Source organism: Pristis pectinata, chromosome 40 (assembly GCF_009764475.1).
Source record: "Pristis pectinata isolate sPriPec2 chromosome 40, sPriPec2.1.pri, whole genome shotgun sequence".
In the NCBI taxonomy this organism is placed as follows: Eukaryota; Metazoa; Chordata; class Chondrichthyes; order Rhinopristiformes; family Pristidae; genus Pristis; species Pristis pectinata.
The window spans coordinates 8,174,939-8,194,731 of record NC_067443.1 but is presented as its reverse complement, the minus strand read 5'-3'; the positions used below and the strand labels follow the sequence as shown (position 1 = coordinate 8,194,731).

Here is a 19,793-nt window from a genome sequence, read left to right as displayed (position 1 = left end):
TGATTCCACCAGTGGGAGAGTCTGAATGAGGGGAGATTTGGGGTGGGGGGGAGGGACTCAGTTCATGGTAATTTCTTCTGGTGAAGGGTGGTGAATCTCTGGAATTCTATGCAAAGGAGGGATGTGAAGGCTAGATAATTGAAGGTATTTAAAGACAGTCGATAAATGTTTGAAAGATCAGGGGATTAAGGGCCTGGGGAGATGGGGCCTGGGGCAGAACAGCCAGGATCATAATGAACAGTGGGCAAGCTTGCTAGGCCGAGTGGCCTACTCCTGCTCCTATTTTTGGGCTGAGGGAGCGCCTCACTGTGGGAGGGGTGGTAGTGAGGGAGGGCCACACTGTGGGAGGGGCAGTACTGAGGGAGGGTCCCACTGAGGGAGGTGCGGTACTGAGGGAGGGCCAAACTGTGGGAGGGGTGGTACTGAGGGAGGGTCACACTGTGGGAGGGGTTGTACTGAGGGAGGGTCACTGTGGGAGGGGCAGTACTGAGGGAGGGTCACACTGTCAGAAGGATGAATAAATGAAATCCACCCCCACACCTAGGACTGAAAGTCATGCCCTGGGATGATTTTTTAAAAATCTTAAAACCAAATGGCCGTTCACACAGAGGGTTTGTGGGATTTTGCTGCTCTGCAATTCCTTCATCACAACAGCCACTACACTTCAACCGAACCTCCCTACCCATGAAATCCGCTGGTGCCGCCCGAAGTTGCAGAACAACCTCGTTCTGCCCGTCTTCCAGAGCACAGAGTAAACGGCGACTCAGAACCTGGCTGAAAATCAGCTTTCACCCTGTGACCCACTGACTGCAGGCACCGGTCAGTCCCACCCTGTGACCCACTGACCGTGGACACTGGTCAGTCCCACCCTGTGACCCACTGACCATGGGCACCAGTCAGTCCCACCCTGTGACCCACTGACCACAGACACCGGTCAGTCCCACCCTGTGACCCACTGACTGTTGGCACCGGTCAGTCCCATCCTGTGACCCACCCACTGACCGAGGGCACCAGTCAGTCCCACCCTGTGACCCACTGACCATAGGCACCAGTCACTCCCACCCTGTGACCCACTGACCGAGGGCACCAGTCACTCCCACCCTGTGACCCACTGACCATGGGCACCAGTCAGTCCCACCCTGTGACCCACTGACCGCAGACACCGGTCAGTCCCACCCTGTGACCCACTGACCGCAGACACCGGTCAGTCCCACCCTGTGACCCACTGACCATGGGCACCAGTCAGTCCCACCCTGTGACCCACTGACCGCAGACACCGGTCAGTCCCACCCTGTGACCCACTGACCGCAGACACCGGTCAGTCCCACCCTGTGACCCACTGACCATAGGCACCAGTCAGTCCCACCCTGTGACCCACTGACCGAGGGCACCAGTCAGTCCCACCCTGTGACCCACTGACCGAGGGCACCAGTCAGTCCCACCCTGTGACCCACTGACCGCAGACACCGGTCAGTCCCATCCTGTGACCCACTGACCATGGGCACCAGTCAGTCCCACCCTGTGACCCACTGACCGCAGACACCGGTCAGTCCCACCCTGTGACCCACTGACCGCAGACACCGGTCAGTCCCACCCTGTGACCCACTGACCATGGGCACCAGTCAGTCCCACCCTGTGACCCACTGACCGCAGACACCGGTCAGTCCCACCCTGTGACCCACTGACCACAGACACCGGTCAGTCCCACCCTGTGACCCACTGACCGAGGGCACCAGTCAGTCCCACCCTGTGACCCACTGACCGCAGACACCGGTCAGTCCCATCCTGTGACCCACTGACCACGGGCACCGGTCAGTCTTACCCTGTGACCCACTGACCGCGGGCACCAGTCAGTCCCACCCTGTGACCCACTGACCACCTGGCACTGGAATTCTGGTGGGTTGGACTCAGTTCCCTGCTGGAGATGGGCCTCAGGATGCCCCGGTTGCTAGGATACCGCCCAGGCACCGCCCCTCAGCTGGATATGGCAGCTTACCCGCCTAGACCCCGCTCAGGCCTGACGCAACCCCTATGGCTCCGCCCCTCCACACCTGACTGGACAGCTTCCCTGTCACCCAGCACTAATCCCGCCCACGCCACGCCCCCACGCTACGCAGACCTGCCATTCACTACCCAGACCCCGCCCCATCGCTGACGCGCTGCATCAGCCACGCCCCTTCTGCTGGGAAGTCCCTAGTAACTCCCCACGTCCCTGTCACTCAGTACTAGTCCCGCCCACGCCGCTCCCCGCGGCTACCTGCCAATCAACGACCAGACCCCGATCACGCGGCGACAGAAGCCAAGTTCAATGCCGTCTGACTGGGCAGCCGCCCTGTCACTCCCCAGCAGCACCTCACGCCCGACCCCGCCCCTGCGAGTAACGGCCAATCGGAGTCCAGATCCCGCCCCCCGCTGTAATATAAACCACGCCCCCTTCCCGTCAGCCTTGGCGGTTTGAACGCTCGGCGGGAGGCGATGGTGGTTGACGGTGCCCCCTCCTCCCCCTCACGGGGGCGGCCCGACAGCAACTCGAGCCCCGAGGCGTGCGGCCTGAGCGCCGGGCAGCTGCAGCGGTACCGCGAGTGCGTGGCCCGGGCCAAGGAGCAGGCGCGGGCGGGCGAGCTGCAGGCGGCGCTCGGCCTGCTGACCGAGGCGCTGGCGCTGCGGCCGAGCGAGCGGCTGGAGCGGCGGGTGCAGCGGGTACAGGAGGCGCTGGCGGCGCAGGAGGGCGAGGACGAGGATGAGTGGGTGCCGGTGGACGGCTGCGAGCTGCGCCTCTACCGCCAGCTCTTCGAGCGGCTGCACCCGCACCAGCGGCGCGGCGTGGCCTTCCTGCACCGCCTGTACGCCGAGCAGCGCGGCGGCGGCATCCTGGCCGACGACATGGGCCTGGGCAAGACGGTGCAGCTGCTCGCCTTCCTCTCGGGCATGTTCGACGCCGGCCTGGTGCACTGCTGCCTGGTGCTGATGCCCGCCTCCCTGCTGGCCAACTGGCTGGCCGAGTTCGCCACCTGGACGCCGGGGCTGCGAGTCAAGGGTGAGGTGGGATGTGGTCAGGGCAGAGAGGAGGGGTGTGAGGAGGAGAGAGGGGAGGGGGCGGCGGGACGTGTGGGGAGGGGTTGGGGAGGGGGCGGCGGGACGTGTGGGGAGGGGTTGGGGAGGGGGCGGCGGGACGTGTGGGGAGGGGTTGGGGAGGGGGCGGCGGGACGTGTGGGGAGGGGTTGGGGAGGGGGCGGTGGGACGTGTGGGGAGGGGTTGGGGAGGGGGCGGCGGGACGTGTGGGGAGGGGTTGAGGTCCCTCAGTCTCCTGCGCTCCATTAGTAACGTCTCAGCCTGCTTAATCGCTCCCCATTACTCAGTCCCTTAAGTCCCAGCGACATCCTTGTAAATCTGCTCTGCACTCTTTCCAGCTTAATAGCATTTGTCCTACATCAGTTTTATCAAAGTGGAACCCTATACTCCAAATGCAGCCACACCAACGTCATGTACAACTGCAACATAACATCTATACCAGGTGCCCTCACTGATGAAGGCCAGCATGCCAAAAGCTGCCATCATCACCCTGTCTATTTGCAAAGCCACTTTCAGAGAATCGTACTTGTACTCCAAGGTCCCTCTATTCTACAACACTACTTAGGGCCCTACCGTTCACTGTGCAAGTCTTGCAGTCATTTGTCTTCCCAAAATGCAACACCTTGCACTTAACTGAATTAAATGCCATTTGCCATTCCTTGGCCCACTTACCCATCTGATCAAGATCCCTCTAAATCCTGAGGCTGAGGGGAGACCTGATAGAAGTTTATAAAATTTATGAGAGCATAGACAGGGTAGACAGTCAAGTCTTTTTCCCAGTATAGAAATGTCAAATACTACAGAACATGCATTTAAGGCGAGAGGGGGAAAGTTTAAAGGAGATGTGTGGGGTGAGTTTTTTTACACAGTGGTAGGAACGTGGGACATGTTGCCAGGGGAGGGTTGTCCTATCAAGGGAGCCTAAACAGTTTGGGTCAGTATTCCTTGGAGTTTAGAAGAATAAGGGGTGGCCTTGGGGGTCATGACAGTAAATGTTGAGTTGTTTTAACCGGTGGGAGAATCATAGTGGGGTGGTCGCTAAAGCTGAGGTGTGTAGAGATTTCTTCTCAGAGTGGTGAATCTCTGGAATTCTCTGCCCCTGAGGGTGGTTGAAGTCAGATTATTGGATATATTTAACGTGGAGATTTGAAAGATTGAGAATCGAAGGCTCTGGGGAACTGGCACAAGAGGAATTGAGGCCAGCATAGATCAGCCGTGATCATATCGAATGGTGCAGCAGGCTTGAGGGGTTGAGTGGATTTTTTTTTTAGGGTTTGGGGGTAATGGTTTGTCAAGGGAGGCTGAGAGTTGTGGGGTAAAATGGGGTGGGTGGAGGGTGCCTGACCCTAGTCCTGTCCAGCTCGTTGTTGGTGCGGGTAGTCTCTCTGTCTCTAACACAGTCTCTTTCTCCTGTTCCTCCAGCGTTCCACGGCTCAAAGGTGGAGCGGAGCAGGAACCTGGAGAGGGTGCAGCGCAAAGGAGGGGTGATCATCACCACCTACCAGCTGGTGAACTACAACCTGGACCAGCTTTCCCACCTGGACGGCAGGCGGTTCACCTGGGACTACATGGTCCTGGACGAGGCGCACAAGATCAAGTCCCAGCTGAGCAAGACCACCAAGCAGGTCAACGCCGTACCAGCCAAGAACCGGGTGCTGCTGACAGGCACCCCCGTGCAGAACAACCTGCAGGAGATGTGGACCCTCTTTGACTTTGCCTGCCAGGGCTCGTTGCTGGGGCCCCTGAAGACCTTCAAGTCAATGTACGAGAACCCCATCACCAGGGCGAGGGAGAAGGATGCCACCCCCCAGGAGAAGGCGCTGGGACTTCGCATCTCGGAGAGCCTCATGCGACTGATCCAGCCTTACTTCCTGCGGCGGACAAAGGAGGGCATTCAGATGCGGGGGGGACTTCTGGGGACTGAATCCGAGGGGCAGGAGTCCCCACCCTTGGGTGAGATACTGTGGTTGAGCAGGAAGAATGACCTGATTGTGTGGATCCACCTCAGCCAGATCCAGGAGGAGATCTACAGGAAGTTTGTGTCGTCCGAGCTGATTCGGGAGCTGCTACAGACCAAGCTCTCCCCCCTGGTCCAGCTCAACAACCTGAAGAAGCTTTGTGACCACCCAAGGCTGCTGTCCAAGAGGATCTGGGAGGAGCTGGGGCTGGGCGGGGGCACAGAGGCTGGAGATGGCTATGACATCCGCCAGGTCTCCAACGAGCTACTGGTGCAGGAGTCGGGCAAGCTGGTCTTCCTGCTGGGGCTGCTGGAGAGGCTGCAGGAGGAGGGCCACCGGACCCTGGTCTTCTCCCAGTCGAGGAAGATGCTGGACATCATCCAGCGGGTTCTCACTACCCGGGGCTTCCAGCTGGCCCGCATGGATGGCACCATGGCCTTGCCAGAGCGCCAGAAGGTAGTGGAAAACTTCCAGCGCCGTCCCAACTGCTCGGTCTTCCTGCTCACCACCCAGGTGGGAGGGGTGGGCCTCACCCTCACGGCTGCCGACCGGGTGGTGATCATCGACCCCAGCTGGAACCCCGCCACCGACGCCCAGGCCGTGGACAGGGCCTACAGGATCGGGCAGACCGCCAACGTGGTGATCTATAGGCTGGTCACCTGCGGCAGTGTGGAGGAAAAGATCTACAGGAGGCAGATCTTCAAAGGTGATTCCTGGTTGGGGCAGGGAGGGCAGCTGCTTGGGACAAGGCAGGGGGTGGGCTTGGGGGGGGGTGGTGTGGGGGAGGGTGATGTGTCAATGGGTGGCGCCAGGAGGGGCAGGAGCACGAGATCCAAGTCCCAGCTGAGCGAGACCACCAAGTATATCAATGCCATCCCAGCCAGGAACCGTGTCCGGCTGACAGGCAGAAAAACCTACAGGAGGTGTGGCCCTTGAATGTGATGGTATTGAGGCAGAGGATTGGGCACCCAGCAGATGGCCCGAATAGCCCCCTAGTGGTGATGGCAAACCGGACAGCTTTCCAATCACCTCTCCTCTGCTGGGTCCACCTTTCGCTTGACCCCATCCCTTCCCCTCACCTCTATCTCCCCTTCTCTTTCAGTCCAGAGGAAGGGTCTCGACCCAAAACATCGACTGTCCATTTCCCTGTGCAGATAGAACACACAATGGCACAGGAGCAGACCCTTCGGCCCACCATGTCTGTACTGAGCATGATGCCAAATTAAACTAATCCCTTCTGCCTGCACATGATCCATATCCCTCCACTTCCTGCATAGTTTGTGTTCCTATCTAAAAGCCTCTTGAATGCCACTATTGTATCCACCTCCCCGGTGGTGTGCCTCCACTGCCCTGAATGTGGAAAAATAACTTGCCCTGCACATCTTTCAACTTTCCCCCTCTCACCTTAAATGCATGCCCTCTGGTATCCAACATTCCTATTGTGGGGGAAAAGATTCTGACTGTCTATCTATGCCTCTCATAATCTTATAAACCTCTATCAGGTCTCCCCTGAGCCTCCACTGCTCCAGAGAAAACAACCCAAGTCTGTCCAACCTCTCCTTATAGTTCATGCCCTCTAATCCAGGCAGCATCCTGGTGAACCTCTTCTGCACCCTCTCCAAAGCCTCAATGTCCTTCCTGTAACGGGGCGACCAGAACTGCACACAACCCTCCAAGTGCGGCCTGACCACAGATGCTGCCCGATCTGCTGAGTTCCTCCAGGATTTTGTTTGGTGCTCCAGGTTACAGCATCTGCAGTCTCTTGTCTCCAGAGTGGCAAAATGTCTGGAAACAAAAAACCAACAGATGCTCGGAACCTGAAATGAAAACAAAATGTTGGCAATCTCGGTGGGACGGGCAGCATCTACAGAGAGAGAAGCAGGTCTGCCTGAAAGCGTCCTCCCAATCTACCCCTCTCCCACTCCATTACTAAACCAGATCCTGCATACTCTGACTTTGCCTCAGCCTCCAGTGCAGAGGTGAGCCCCATAGCCTGACAACTCCTTGTGCGGAGAGGTTCCTGCAGCCTTGTGTTCTCAATCTCCTGCGTGTAATCTGCCCCTCGATATGGTAGGGGAGGTTAAACAAGTAGTACAGCACAGAAAGGGGCCCTTCAGCCCATTGTGTCCATGCTTACCCATTGTACCTACCTACATCAATCCCATTCACCCACATTGGGTTAGTTGCCTTCTATTCCTTGGCCATTCAAGTACTTGTCTGGATGCTTAAATGTCTTGAGAGTGCTTGTATCCACCAACACCAGGCAGCACGTTCCAGACTCCAACCATGTGGGGGGGGGGGGTAAATTCCCCCTTGGATCCTGTCTAAACTTCTCACCTCCCACCTTAAACCTCTGCCCTATTGTGGGTAAAAGATTTTTACATCTACCATATGTTTCCCTCCACTTTAGAACATGGAACATTCCAGCACAGTACAGGCCCTTCGGCCCACGATGTTGTGCCAGCATTTTATCCTGTTCTAAGATCTATCTAACCCCCCTCCATTTTTCTATCATTCATGTGCCTATCTAAGGGTCTCTTAAATGTTCCTAATGTATCTTCCCCCACAACCTCTGTCGGCAGTGCGTTCCACACACCCACCACTCTGTGTAACATTCCCCCATACCTTCTTCCAATCACCTTAAAAGTGCCCTGGGGAAAATGTCTCTGACTGGCCACTTGATCTATGCCTCTTATCTTGTACACCTCTTTCAAATCACCTCTCATCCTCCTCTCCAAAGAGAGAAGCCCTAGCTTGCTCAACCTATCCTCATAAGACATGCTCTCCAATGCAGGCAGCATCCTGGTAAGTCTCCTCTGCACCCTCTCTAAAACTTCCACATCATTCCTGTAATGAGGTGAGCAGAAATGAACACAATACTCCCAAGTGTGGTCTAACCAGAGTTTTATAGAGCTGCAACATTACCTCGCAGCTCTTGAACTCAATGCCCTGACTAATGAAGGCCAGCACACCATACACCTTCTTAACAACCCTATCGACCTGCACGGCAACCTTGAGGAATCCCTGGATGTGGACCCCAAGATCCCTCTGTTCTCCCACACTGCTCAGAGTCCTGCCATTAACCTTGTATTCTGCCTTCAAATTCGATGTCCCAAAGTGTATCACTTCACACTTTTCCAGGTTGAACTCCATCTGCCACTTCTCAGCCCAGCTCTGCATCCTATCAATGTCCTGTTGTAACCTACAGCAACCTTCTACACTATCCACAACACCACCAACCTTTATCATCAAACTTACTAACCCACCCCTCCACATCCTCATTCAAGTCATTTATAAAATTTATAAAGTCATCTATATACCTTTCGATCATCCCTTGGCTCCAGTCTTTCCTGCAATCCAGGCAAAGTGCAAAGCTTTGTACTCGTTAACTTCCCGACTGACATGGGAATGACTGGTGAGGCTGGCAGTTTTTGGCCATTTCTCTGAGCTATGGAGAGAGGTTGAGCAGGTTGGGACATTTTTCCATTGGAGCGTAGGAGAATGAGGGGTGACCTTATAGAGGTGTAAAAAATCATGTGGGGCTTAGGGTCAGTGGGCACAGTCTTTTTCCCAGGGATGAGGAATCAAGAACTAGAGGGCATGGGTTTAGGGTGAGAGGGGAGAAATTTAATAAGATAAGATACCTTTATTAGTCACCTGTACATCGAAACACACAGCGAAATGCATCTTCTGTGTAGGGTGTTCTGGTGGCAGCCCTCAAGTGTCGCCACACTTCCGGCACCAACATAGCATCTGCTTAGGAACCTGAGGGACAACTTTTTCACCCAGAGGGTGGTGGGTGTGTGGGATGAGCTGCCAGAGGAAGTGTTTGAGATGGGTACCTTAACATTTAAAAGGTACTTGGACAGGCACATGGATAGGAAATGTTAAGTAGGTAAATGGGGCTAGCTTTGATGGGAATCTTGGTCAGCAGGGACCAGTTGGTTTTTATGCTATAAGACCCCAACTCTGGGTGGAAAGCAGCCCTCTGTGGGGTAGGCGGTTGGCACTGTTGGGTGTGGGGAGCTGTGGCGTTGCTGTGGAGTGCTACCTGTAATGATTGGAAGTGCCTGTAACCTCCCCCTCTGTCCCTGGCAGATTCCCTGATCCGCCAGTCAGTCGGGGAGAGGAAGAATCCCTTCCGATACTTCAGCAGACAAGAGCTGAGGGAACTGTTCGTGCTGGAGGACACCAGGTACTCGAGCACGCAGAGGCAGCTGCAGACTGTGCACGCCAGCCAGCGGGAGATGGACGCGGAACTGGGGCAGCACATCGCCTTCCTGCACGGCCTGCCCATGTTCGGCGTGACACACCACAACCTCGTCCATTCACAGGATGTGGCGCCGGACGAGGAGAACCGAGTCAGCGACCCCGCCTCGCAGCAGTACATCCAGGAGCGAGTGCAGCTGGCGCAAGAGCTGGTGGCAGTGGGGTCGCAGTCACAGAGGGAGCCGGGCTGGCTGGATGTACCTCCGAGCCCTCTGGTCCTCAAGGGTAGGCTGGTCTCTGGGCTCCTTCCTCAACCTCCAAAACTCCGGGGCATAGGTTTGGGGTGAGAGGAGAAAGATTTAAACGGGGCCTGAGGGGAAACTTTTATCCCCACCCAGATGGTGGTGAGTCTATGGAATGAGGTGCCAGAGGAAGTGGGTGAGACAGGTACAACAGTATCACTTAAGAAGCACTTGGATAGGGACATGGAGAAGAGGGTATGGGCCGAACACAGGAAATTGGGACTAGCTGGATGGGCACTGGTCGGCATGGACTGGTTGGGCTGAAGGGCCTGTATCTGTGCTGTATTGCTCTGACTCTTCCTATGACCAGTGGAGGGGATCTGCCTTACTTGACCTCATGGTGGGGAGGATGGGGCGTCCAGTCGTGTCCTGGCCCTAGTTGTGCCCAAAGCTCTGGGTTCCTTTCTTGTTAAGGGTTGTCTGCTGGCTGGCTCTGTATCCTGACACTCACCCCTGGTTCTGGACCCCAGTCTTGGGGAAACTTCCTCCCTGCATCCAGGCTGAATTTTGTTTCAACAAAATCTCCTTCCTGCACTAGTGGGTACTACAGATTTACGGAAACGTTGCCAGCACTCTAGAGCCTGAGTTACAGGGAGAAGTTGGGCAGGCTAGGATTTTATTCCTTGGAGTTTGAGACTTGAGGTGACCTTTCTAGAGGCATAGATGTCATGAGGGGTGTAGATGGGGTGAATGTGCACTGTCTTTTTCCCAGGGAAAGGGAACCATCAACTGGAGGACATTGGTTTAAGGTGAGAGGAGACAGGTTTAAAGGGGACCTGAAGGACAACTTCACACATGGAACGAGCTGCCAGAGGAAGTGGGTGAGGCAGGTACAATAACATTTAAAAGGCACTTGGAGAGGTGCATGGATAGGAAAGTTCAGAGGGATGTGGGCCAAATGCAGGCAAATGGGACTGGCTCAGGTCAGCATGGACCAGTTGGCCGAAGGGTCTGTTGCAGTCCTGTAAGACTGACTGCATGGCTTGCCCCAGAAACAGGCATGTGTCTGCAGGCTGTCGATGTCAGACCGCGGAGGGGAAGCCTGCTCTGGGGCCGCCACAGGTTGAAGTTACCTTCCTGTGGATTTGAGAACACGACTCAGACCAATGCACCCCATGCAGGTGCGGCAGACCGCGGCACTCAGCAGTGGGTGGTGTCAAACCAAGGCTCTATCTGCTCCCTCGGAATGCAGAGGTTCCCTCCCTGGAGCTGCTTTGGGCCAAGAGTTGTCTCTGGTCTCCTTAAATAATGAAAAGTCAGGATTGAACTGGATGTTTTCTACATTACATTGAAGGTAATGTCAAATGCAGCTTCACTCTCCGTAAAGTGCTTGAGATCATGTGGAAGGTGCTTTAGATACAGAGCTACACAACACTGAAATGGGCTCCTTGGTCCAACTCGTCCATATCAACCAAGTTACCTAACTAAGCTTGTCCCATTTGCCTGAGTTTGGCCCAAATCCCTCTAAATCTATGTGGCAGATCTTCCTCAAAGGACAGGACAAATTTCCTCACAGGTCTCCAGGTGCTGCCCGGCGAGGCAGCTTGACCACGTTTCTCAAGCTGGCTCTTTTATCTTCCTCTCTGCAGGTAGAGGACGAGGAAGAACCAACCCAGAGCTGGATTCTGGAGAGACCCCACCCCCCATAGACTTGACGGAGCTGCCCAGCGACAGGGAGATGGAGGACGAGGTGTCCAACCTGAGCTGTGAGTTAGCTGAGCCATTGGTGGGCTCAGGAGCAGGATGACGGTGATGTTTGTGCCCAGTGACACTGGTACCATGGTGGGGAATCCCTCACACGGGACCCTCCTCTTACCTGGTGAGCTGTCCCAGGATCCTACAGGCCAAGGTGTCTAGGGCAGGATTGACACACCACCCCTTGGAGTGTAACACTCCCAGCTTCCGTCTGGGAGGACAAGGTGGATCATCGGCCCCTGGGGATTTATCAACCTGCACTCCCATTGTTTCTTGGCACGTTTTTAATTAATAATTTCCTCTAATGCTGTTTCCTAAACTCTTGGTTTGATGGCAAGTTATCCCCATCAGTGAAAGCAACCAAAGATTGCTCAGAGTTCTCGTCCCCTCTAACTTGGGGGTTCTCCAGTGGAGAGGCAGTTTGACTGCCGTGTGTCCATCTCATGCTGGGTCTTTGTTTTCTACCCACAGACAGAGAAGAGGGCATCCCAGAGCCGGATTCCGGAGAGACCCCACCCCCCATAGACTTGACGGAGCTGCCCAGCGACAGGGAGACGGAGGACGAGGTGTCCAACCTGAGCTGTGAGTTAGCTGAGCCATTGGTGGGCTCAGGAGCAGGATGACGGTGATGTTTGTGCCCAGTGACACTGGTACCGTGGTGGGGAATCCCTCACACAGGACCGTCCTCTTACCTGGTGAGCTGTCCCAGGATCCTACAGGCCAAGGTGTCTAGGGCAGGATTGACACGCCACCCCTTGGAGTGTAACACTCCCAGCTTCTGTCTGGGGAGGACAAGGTGGGATCATTGGCCCCTGGGGATTTATCAGCCTGCACTCCCATTGTTTCTTGGCACGTTTTTAATTAATAATTTCCTCTAATGCTGTTTCCTAAACTCTTGGTTTGCTGGTAAGTTATCCCCATCAGTGAAAGCAACCAAAGATTGCTCAGAGTTCTCGTCCCCTCTAACTCGGGGGTTCTCCAGTGGAGAGGCAGTTTGACTGCCGTGTGTCCATCTCATGCTGGGTCTTTGTTTTCTACCCACAGACAGAGAAGAGGGCGTCCCAGAGCTGGATTCCGGAGAGACCCCACCCCCCATAGACTTGACGGAGCTGCCCAGCGACAGGGAGACGGAGGACGAGGTGTCCAACCTGAGCTGTGAGTTAGCCGAGCCACCGGTGGGCTCGGGAGCAGGATGAACGGGTGATATTTGTGCCTGGTGACACTGGTATCATGGTGCAGGGTGGTGGGGAATCCCTCACACGGGACCCTCCTCTCACCTGCTGAGCTGTCCCAGGATCCTACAGGGAAGGATTGCTCACTGCCCCGGGAGTGTAACACTCCCACCCCCAGTCCCTGTTTCTATCTGGTTCCATCTGGGGGAGGACAAGGTGGGATTATCAACCCCTGGGGCTTTATCAGCCTGCACTCCCATTGTTTCTTGGCACGCTTTTGATTAATAATTTCCTCTAATGCTGTTTCTTAAACTCTTGGTGTGCTGGCAAGTTATCCCCATTGGTGAAAGCAGCCAAAGAAGTGGTTTAACTGCTCAGCCATTCTCATCCCCTCTAACTTGGGGGTTCTCCAGTAACCGTGCTCCCTGGAGAGGCAGATTGACTGCCGTGTGTCTGTCTCATGCTGGGTCTTTTTCTACCTGCAGACAGAGGAGGCAGCGCCATCCCAGAGCCGGATTCCGGAGAGACCCCACCCCCCATAGACTTGATGCAGCTGCCCAGCGACAGGGAGACGGAGGACGAGGTGTCCAACCTGAGCTGTGAGTTAGCCGAGCCACTGGTTGGCTCGGGAGCAGGATGATGTTTGTACCCGGTGACACTGGTACCATAGTGCAGAGTGGTGGGGAATCCCTCACACGGGACCCTCCTCTCACCTGGTGAGCTGTCCCAGGATCCTACAGGCCAAGGTGTCTAGGGCAGGATTGACACGCCACCCCTTGGAGTGTAACACTCCCAGCTTCCGTCTGGGGGAGGACAAGGTGGGATTATCAGCCCCTGGGAATTTATCAACCTGCAGTCTCATCATTTCCTGGCACATTTTTAATTAATAACTTTCTCTAATGCTGTTTCCTAAACTCTTCGTTTGCTGGCAAGTTATCCCCGTCGGTGAAAGCAACCAAAGATTGCTCAGAGTCCTCGTCCCCTCTAACTTGGGTCTTCTCCAGTGGAGAGGCAGTTTGACTGCCGTGTGTCCATCTCATGCTGGGTCTTTGTTTTCTACCCGCAGACAGAGAAGGGGGCATCCCAGAGCTGGATTCCGGAGAGACCCCACCCCCCATAGACTTGATGCAGCTGCCCAGCGACAGGAAGACAGAGGATGAGGTGTCCAACCTGAGCTGTGAGTTAGCTGAGATGCCAGTGGGCTCGGGGAGCAGGATGAACGGGTGATGTTTGTACCTGGTGACACTGGTACTGTGGTGCAGGGTGGTGGGGAATCCCTCACACGGGACCCTCCTCTCACCTGGTGAGCTGTCGCAGGATCCTACAGGGCAGGGTGTCCGAGGCATGATTGACACCCCACCCCTTGGAGTGTAACACTCCCACCTCCAATTCCCAGCTTCCGTCTGGGGGAGGACAAGGTGGGATTATCAGCTCCTGGGGATTTATCAGCCTGCACTCCCATTGTTCTTGGCATGTTTTTTAATTAATAATTTCCTCTAATGCTGCTTCCTAAACTCTTGGTTGCTGGCAAGTTAACCCCGTCAGTGAAAGCAACCAAAGAAGTGGTTTAACTGCTCAGCCATTCTCGTCCCCTCTAACTCGGGGACTCTCCAGTAACCGTGTTCCCTGGAGAGGCAGATTGACTGTCGTGTGTCCGTCTCATGCTGGGTCTTTTGTTTTCTACCTGCAGACAGAGGAGGCGGCGCCATCCCAGAGTTGGATTCCGGAGAGACCCCACCCCCCATAGACTTGACGGAGCTGCCCAGCGACAGGGAGACGGAGGACGAGGTGTCCAACCTGAGCTGTGAGTTAGCTGAGCCGCCAGTGGGCTCGGGGAGCAGGATGAATGGGTGATGTTTGTGCCCAGTGACACTGGTACCATGGTGCAGGGTGGTGGGGAATCCCCCCACACGGGACCCTCTCTCACCTGGTGAGCTGTTCCTGGATCCTGCAGGGCAGGATTGCCCACTGTCCCTTGGAGTCTAACACTCCACCTCCAATTCCCTGCTTCCATCTGCAGGAGGACGAGGTGGAAGTGGCTGATGGCGTCAACGTTGAGCGAGACAGAGGCTGGAGAACCTGCTGCTCAGTTTGAATGAACAAGGAGCAAGCCTTCATGGATCTCCAGTGTGGATGATTCCAGTGGTTCACCATCCTTGGTGTGTGAAGAAATTTCTCCTCAGTCCTAAATGGCCCAGCCTGTTGTCAGTAATCCCTGGTGCAAACCCCACCTTCTGCAGCCCTGCGTGGATTTAGGTGGTTCAGTGAAATCCTCTCTCATTGTAAATTCCACCGAAGACAGCCCAGAGGACCATGGTGCTACCATCCCAGGAAAACTGTTCTCCTTTGCTCTCCTGCAATAGTCATACAGCACAGAAACAGGCCTTTCGGCCCACACCTCCGTGCCAACCCTCGCCTATCTACACTAGTCCCATTAGGACTGTATCTTCTATGCCTTACCTGTTTAAATGCCTCTGAATGTAGTGATTTGTATTCTGGTTCCAGTACCTCTGGCAGTGTACCAGATACCAACCACTGTGGATAAAACCTCCCCCTCAGATCCCCTTTAAAACCCCTTCCTCTCACCTTAAACCTATGCCCCTCTTGTTTTTGATCCCCCTGCCACGGGAAAAGGATTTTGACTGTCTACCCTCAGGTCACCCACGCAACCACACCCCCCCCCCCCCCCACCTCAGCTGCCTCCACTCCAGGGAAACAAGCTCAGCCTGTCCGATCTCTCCCCATCACTGAAGCCCTCCAATCCTGGTGAATCTCCTCAGCCCCGTCTGTTGCAGTCACATCCTTAGCCTACTCCAGGTCTGGTCTCACCAACACCCTGTATGATCGCAGTAAGACATGGTTACTCCTCTACTCGATCTCTGATGAAGGCCAGCGTACCAATGGCTTCCTTAGCTGGACCCAAGTGTTTGCTTTCAGTGACTGGTGTACAAGGGAAGCCAGATGTCTTCGCGTTCACATTTCTATCTCATTTCACGAGCTGTTTCTCTGCTGATATGGGCAACTTGTTTACCCACCTGCCCATTAGTCTGTGGCCTTGTTTTCTGTGTTCCCTCAGCTCTGTCCCACCCAGTCATGTGTCGCTGGCATGCTGAGAGATGATGCATCTGGTTCCCTTCTAATATTGTACATAGTTGGGCCCAATCACTGATCCCCACCGGTTACTCCCCCACCCTGAATGAGACCCACTCATTCCTCTGTTTCCCATCTGTCAACCAATTTTCCATCTATGTTATCCCCAGCCCCATTAATATCGTGCACAATACACCCATGGGACTTTTTATTACCTGGTTCTCCTGTATTCTGCCCATTGAAAGAACTACCTTGTAGGTTTGTCAAACAGTTTCCCTTTCATAAACCCACGTTTACCTTGTTTAATCCCATTCACTTTAAGCACCTGTTTTACCATCCTACATAATATTTCCTCCCTCTGACATCAGAATAACAATAGTTCCCTGTCTTCATTCCCCTTCAAATAATTTGCCTCCTTCGTCTGTTCTGGAATCGGTAGATGGATATTTTGCAATTAAACTAACTTTGTCTTTGCACTGTACTGCTGCTGCAAACCAACAAATTACGTGGTATGAGACAGTGATAATCTGATTCAGAATTTTGGAAGATTAGGACTAGCACTTGGTGCTTCAGAGTGCGGATTTGACAGCCATCACTCCCATTATTTAGCACATTTTAACTAACATTTCCTCTAATCCTGTTTCTTAAACTCCTGGTTTGCTGCAGTGCTGGAAAGTTATCCCCATCTATGAAGGCAGCGGAAGTAGTGGTTTAACCGTTCAGCCATTCTCATCCCCTTGACAGTCAGAGACTTTCCCAGGGCGACAATGGCTCACACGAGGGGGCATAATTTTAAAGTGATTGGAGGAAGGTGTCAGGGGTAAGTTTTTTTACACAGAGAGTGGTGGGGTGTGGAACGCACTGCCGGCAGAGGTTGTGGGGACATTTCAGAGACTCTTAGATAGACACATGAATGATAGAGAAATGGAGGGCTATGTAGGAGGAAAGGGTTAGATAGATCTTAGAGCAGGATAAAATGTTGGCACAACACAAGGGCTTGTACTGTGCTGTAGTGTTTCTATGTTCTAACTCTGGGGTTCTCCAGTAACCGTGCTCCCCGGAGACACAGTTTGACCATGGTCTGTCTTCCTCAGGCACTCATGCTGGGCTTTGTTTTCTACCTGCAGACAGAGAAGATGGCGCCATTCCAAAGCTGGATTCCAGAGAGACCCCACCCCCATAGACTTGACGCAGCTGCCCAGTGACAGGGAGGACAGACAGCAAGGTGTCCAACCTGAGCCATAGGTTTGCTGATCTGCCGGTGGGCTCAGGAAATCGGGATGACAGTGTGGTGTTTGTGCCCGGTACCCACCGGGGCACAGAGAGGTAGTGACTTTATGTTTTGGGACCCCGGCCTCCGGACAGCTGAGCTATCCCTGGATCCCACAGACCCCTTTTCAGGGGATGGGCCCCCGACGGCCAGGACGAGGCATTCTCGGAGCTGGGCTCTCACACCTACAGAACCCTGCTTCAGTCCGACTTTCAGCTGGTGCTGGAGGACACCATGGAGGATGAGGGTGTAGTGGACTCCCAGCCAGAGGAGGTGGCGTGCTCAGCAGAGCACCTCTGACAGCCTGGGAAGAGAGTCCCCCGTTGTTGCGTTCTCGAGGAAGCGCAGGCTCAGAGTGATCAACAGCGATGACGAAGAGCAAACCGAAGGGCTCCCGGTACTTCCTGCAGCCGGTCTGGCACTGGAGGCTTTGGACCCAGCCGCTGCCCTCGACACCCAAAGGGTTAAACCTGCCCCCCTTCGCCCTACCCAATGCCAGTTCCAGCTATTCATTCTCCTCCAGGCGCTCGCTGGTCAGGTCAGTCATCGACGAGATAGAGGACGTGTCTGAGGACGAGGAGGGAGAGGGCGGGGGGCCGCCGAGGGGCGAGTGCACCCGGGAGGTGCCAGACATGAGCAGCAGGGACCCGGAGCCCCCGGCATCCGCCACAGTCAGTGAGGAGGAGACGGGGAGCGAGACCTTCAACCCTGAGCTCGCTTCCAACGAGCAGGCGGAAGCTTTTGCGAAAGCAGTGGAACAGCTTCCTGCCCTGGCCGCTGGGGAGGTGGCAGAGTCTGCAGACCCCCCCCGGGGGGGGAGACGGGAGCCTGGAGGATCTGGAGAGCGTGATACAGGGGCCTCACCGGCCTGTCGACTGGTGCTGCAAGCGACGGGGCAGGCTCCCTGCAGCTCCCACTGGACGACTGTGACAGCCTGCTGCGGCAGCTTGCTGAGCTGTACCCCAGCGAAGGCAGCGGCTCCTCGGGGCCCTCGCTCAACAGCCTGATGCAGGAGCTCACGGGCTGTGCCCTGGAACTGTGTCAGCAGAGCTCCTGCTGGGGGAATGTGGGAGCCTGGTGCAGGAGCCCCCCGACCCGGCTACTGGCCCCCCCCCCCCCAGTGAAGCAGAGCCCCCAGTGAGGCAACACAAGAGCCTGGTGCAGGAGCTTCCCAAGCCAGATTACTGGCCCCCCCCAGTGAAGCGCAGGCCCCAGTGAGGCAACACGAGACCCTGGTGGAGGAGCCCCCTGACCTGGGTACTGGCCCCCCCCGTGACGGGCACCAATGCAGAGCCCCTACTGGGGGAATACGAGAGGCTGGTGAAACGCGGGAGAGAGCAGATGGAGCTGGGGGAGTTGAACGCAGCTTTGGGCTGCATGCTTCAGGCTCTGGATATCAAGAGGGTGACCCCGAGGTGCAGTTAATCACCATCAAAACTGTACCGGCAGCTGGACAGGAGGTGAGGGTGGGGAGGGGGCTCCTCCTGTACTGCCAGAGTGTTGGGCTCATTCTGTCTGTCTGCGCTGGAAACACCAGAATTCTGACCAGAGCTGGATTTCCAACCCTTTCCTGTGACGAAGGACACCTACTGTGTCAGTTTGCCAAGGTGCAGGCTTATTTTGGATTTGAGTTTATCTACTTTCTCATCTCTACTGGACTCTGTCTCTCTCTCTCCCCACCCCCCCCCCCCCCCCCCCCCCCCCCCCCCCCCCCCCCCCCCCCCCCCCCCCCCCCCCCCCCCCATCTGTCTCAAGCTTGCTCACTCTCTGGGGCATTTGCCAACCATCTTTCTGTACTACTTTCTCTTTAACACTGCCAGCTCTTGAAGGATTGTGTACTATTGCAAGTGTCTGGAGCCTGCTGCTTCTGACCGAGTTAAGTCCTCTGCCAGCCCACTGGAGAGTGAGCAAGAGGTGGGATGACCTTCTGCAACACATTGATCATCTGCTCCAGACATTTGGCGCGGTCAGCGGCTTCGGTGGTAACCGTGTGGCCCGAGCATGTGCTGACGCCAGGCTCTGCTTCCAGTCCTCTTGTTCTCACAAGGAGGTTAGTTTGTTTAGTTCAAGTCTCTGCCCTCAGTTAGGGGGAGCATTTGAATTTGATGGCTTTGTCGGATTGCCCTTGGAGTAACTGTGTATTTTGTAAATGTTTATACTCTAATGCTATTTTGATAATCTTGAGATTGAAAATAAAATGCAACTTTGCAGAAGATCTAAGGTTAACTGGCTCTGTTGCAAAATCACTGTGCAGCATGACTGTTGATTGGGTTACAGCAGGCTTGGGCTGGTAGTTTACCGAGCTGCAGTCACTGCGGAGTCCAGGGGATCCGGTAAATAACGCTTACAATCGAAGTAATAGATGTGCAGAGAGCAGTTGCAATGAGTCACCATGCTCCATTAAATTTCTGCTGTGGACATTCAGTCACGTCTGGACTTGGTCTGTCTGCCGGAGCCCATTATCCATAAGATATAGGAGCAGAACTAGGTGATTCAGCCTGTCGAGTCGGCTCCGCCATGCAATCATTCTCCTGCTTTCTTCCCTTGACCCTTAATCCAGAACCTGTCGATCTCTGCCTTAAACACACCCGTGACTTGGCCTTCACAGCCCTCTGTGACGACAAATCCCACAGATTCACAACCATCTGGTTGAAGAATTCCTCATCTCAGTTCTAAAGGGATGTCCCTTTATTCTGAGGCTGTGCCCTCAGATCCCAGACTCTCCCACTGATGGAAACATCCTCTCCACGTCCACTCTATCCAGGCCTTTCAGTATCCAGTTGGTTTCAATGCAATTCCCCCTTATCCTTCTGAACTCTGAGTACAGGCCCAGAGACATCAAATGCTCCTCATACGTTAACCCTTTCCTTCCGGGGATCATTCCCATGATCCTCCTCTGGACCCTCTCCAGGGCCAGCACGTCTTACCTTGGGTATGGTGCCCAAAACTGCTCTCAATATTCTAAATGTAAAGGGAGAGTCAATGCAGTAAACTGACAAAATGTTGCAGTTAAAATGATTTGGGG

General features: G+C 55.0%; 1 protein-coding gene across 13 annotated transcripts; it reads left to right on the top strand.

The window, feature by feature from the left end:
- Positions 1-2,454: 2,454 nt before the first annotated feature.
- ercc6l (excision repair cross-complementation group 6-like) lies at positions 2,455-16,764 on the top strand. 13 transcript variants are annotated; one of them, XM_052045955.1, is made up of 10 exons: positions 2,455-3,037; positions 4,495-5,736; positions 9,129-9,524; positions 11,131-11,247; positions 11,708-11,818; positions 12,281-12,391; positions 12,894-13,007; positions 13,475-13,585; positions 14,099-14,212; positions 16,626-16,764. In XM_052045955.1, exons 1-10 carry the CDS (start codon positions 2,476-2,478, stop codon positions 16,679-16,681), a joined length of 2,934 nt encoding a protein of 977 aa, XP_051901915.1. In that variant the 5' UTR covers positions 2,455-2,475; the 3' UTR covers positions 16,682-16,764. The 13 variants fall into 13 exon arrangements, with proteins under 13 accessions (XP_051901915.1, XP_051901917.1, XP_051901916.1 ...); XM_052045957.1 differs by lacking the exon at positions 11,708-11,818; XM_052045956.1 differs by lacking the exon at positions 12,281-12,391.
- The last annotated feature ends 3,029 nt before the right edge of the window (positions 16,765-19,793 follow it).

Coding starts and splice junctions, on each gene's coding strand:
- ercc6l (XM_052045955.1), top strand. CDS start 2,476: ATGGTGGTTGACGGTGCCCCCTCCTCCCCCTCACGGGGGCGGCCCGAC. Junction 12,392..12,893: donor CGAGGTGTCCAACCTGAGCT/GTGAGTTAGCCG, acceptor TTCTACCTGCAG/ACAGAGGAGGCAGCGCCATC. Junction 13,586..14,098: donor TGAGGTGTCCAACCTGAGCT/GTGAGTTAGCTG, acceptor TTCTACCTGCAG/ACAGAGGAGGCGGCGCCATC.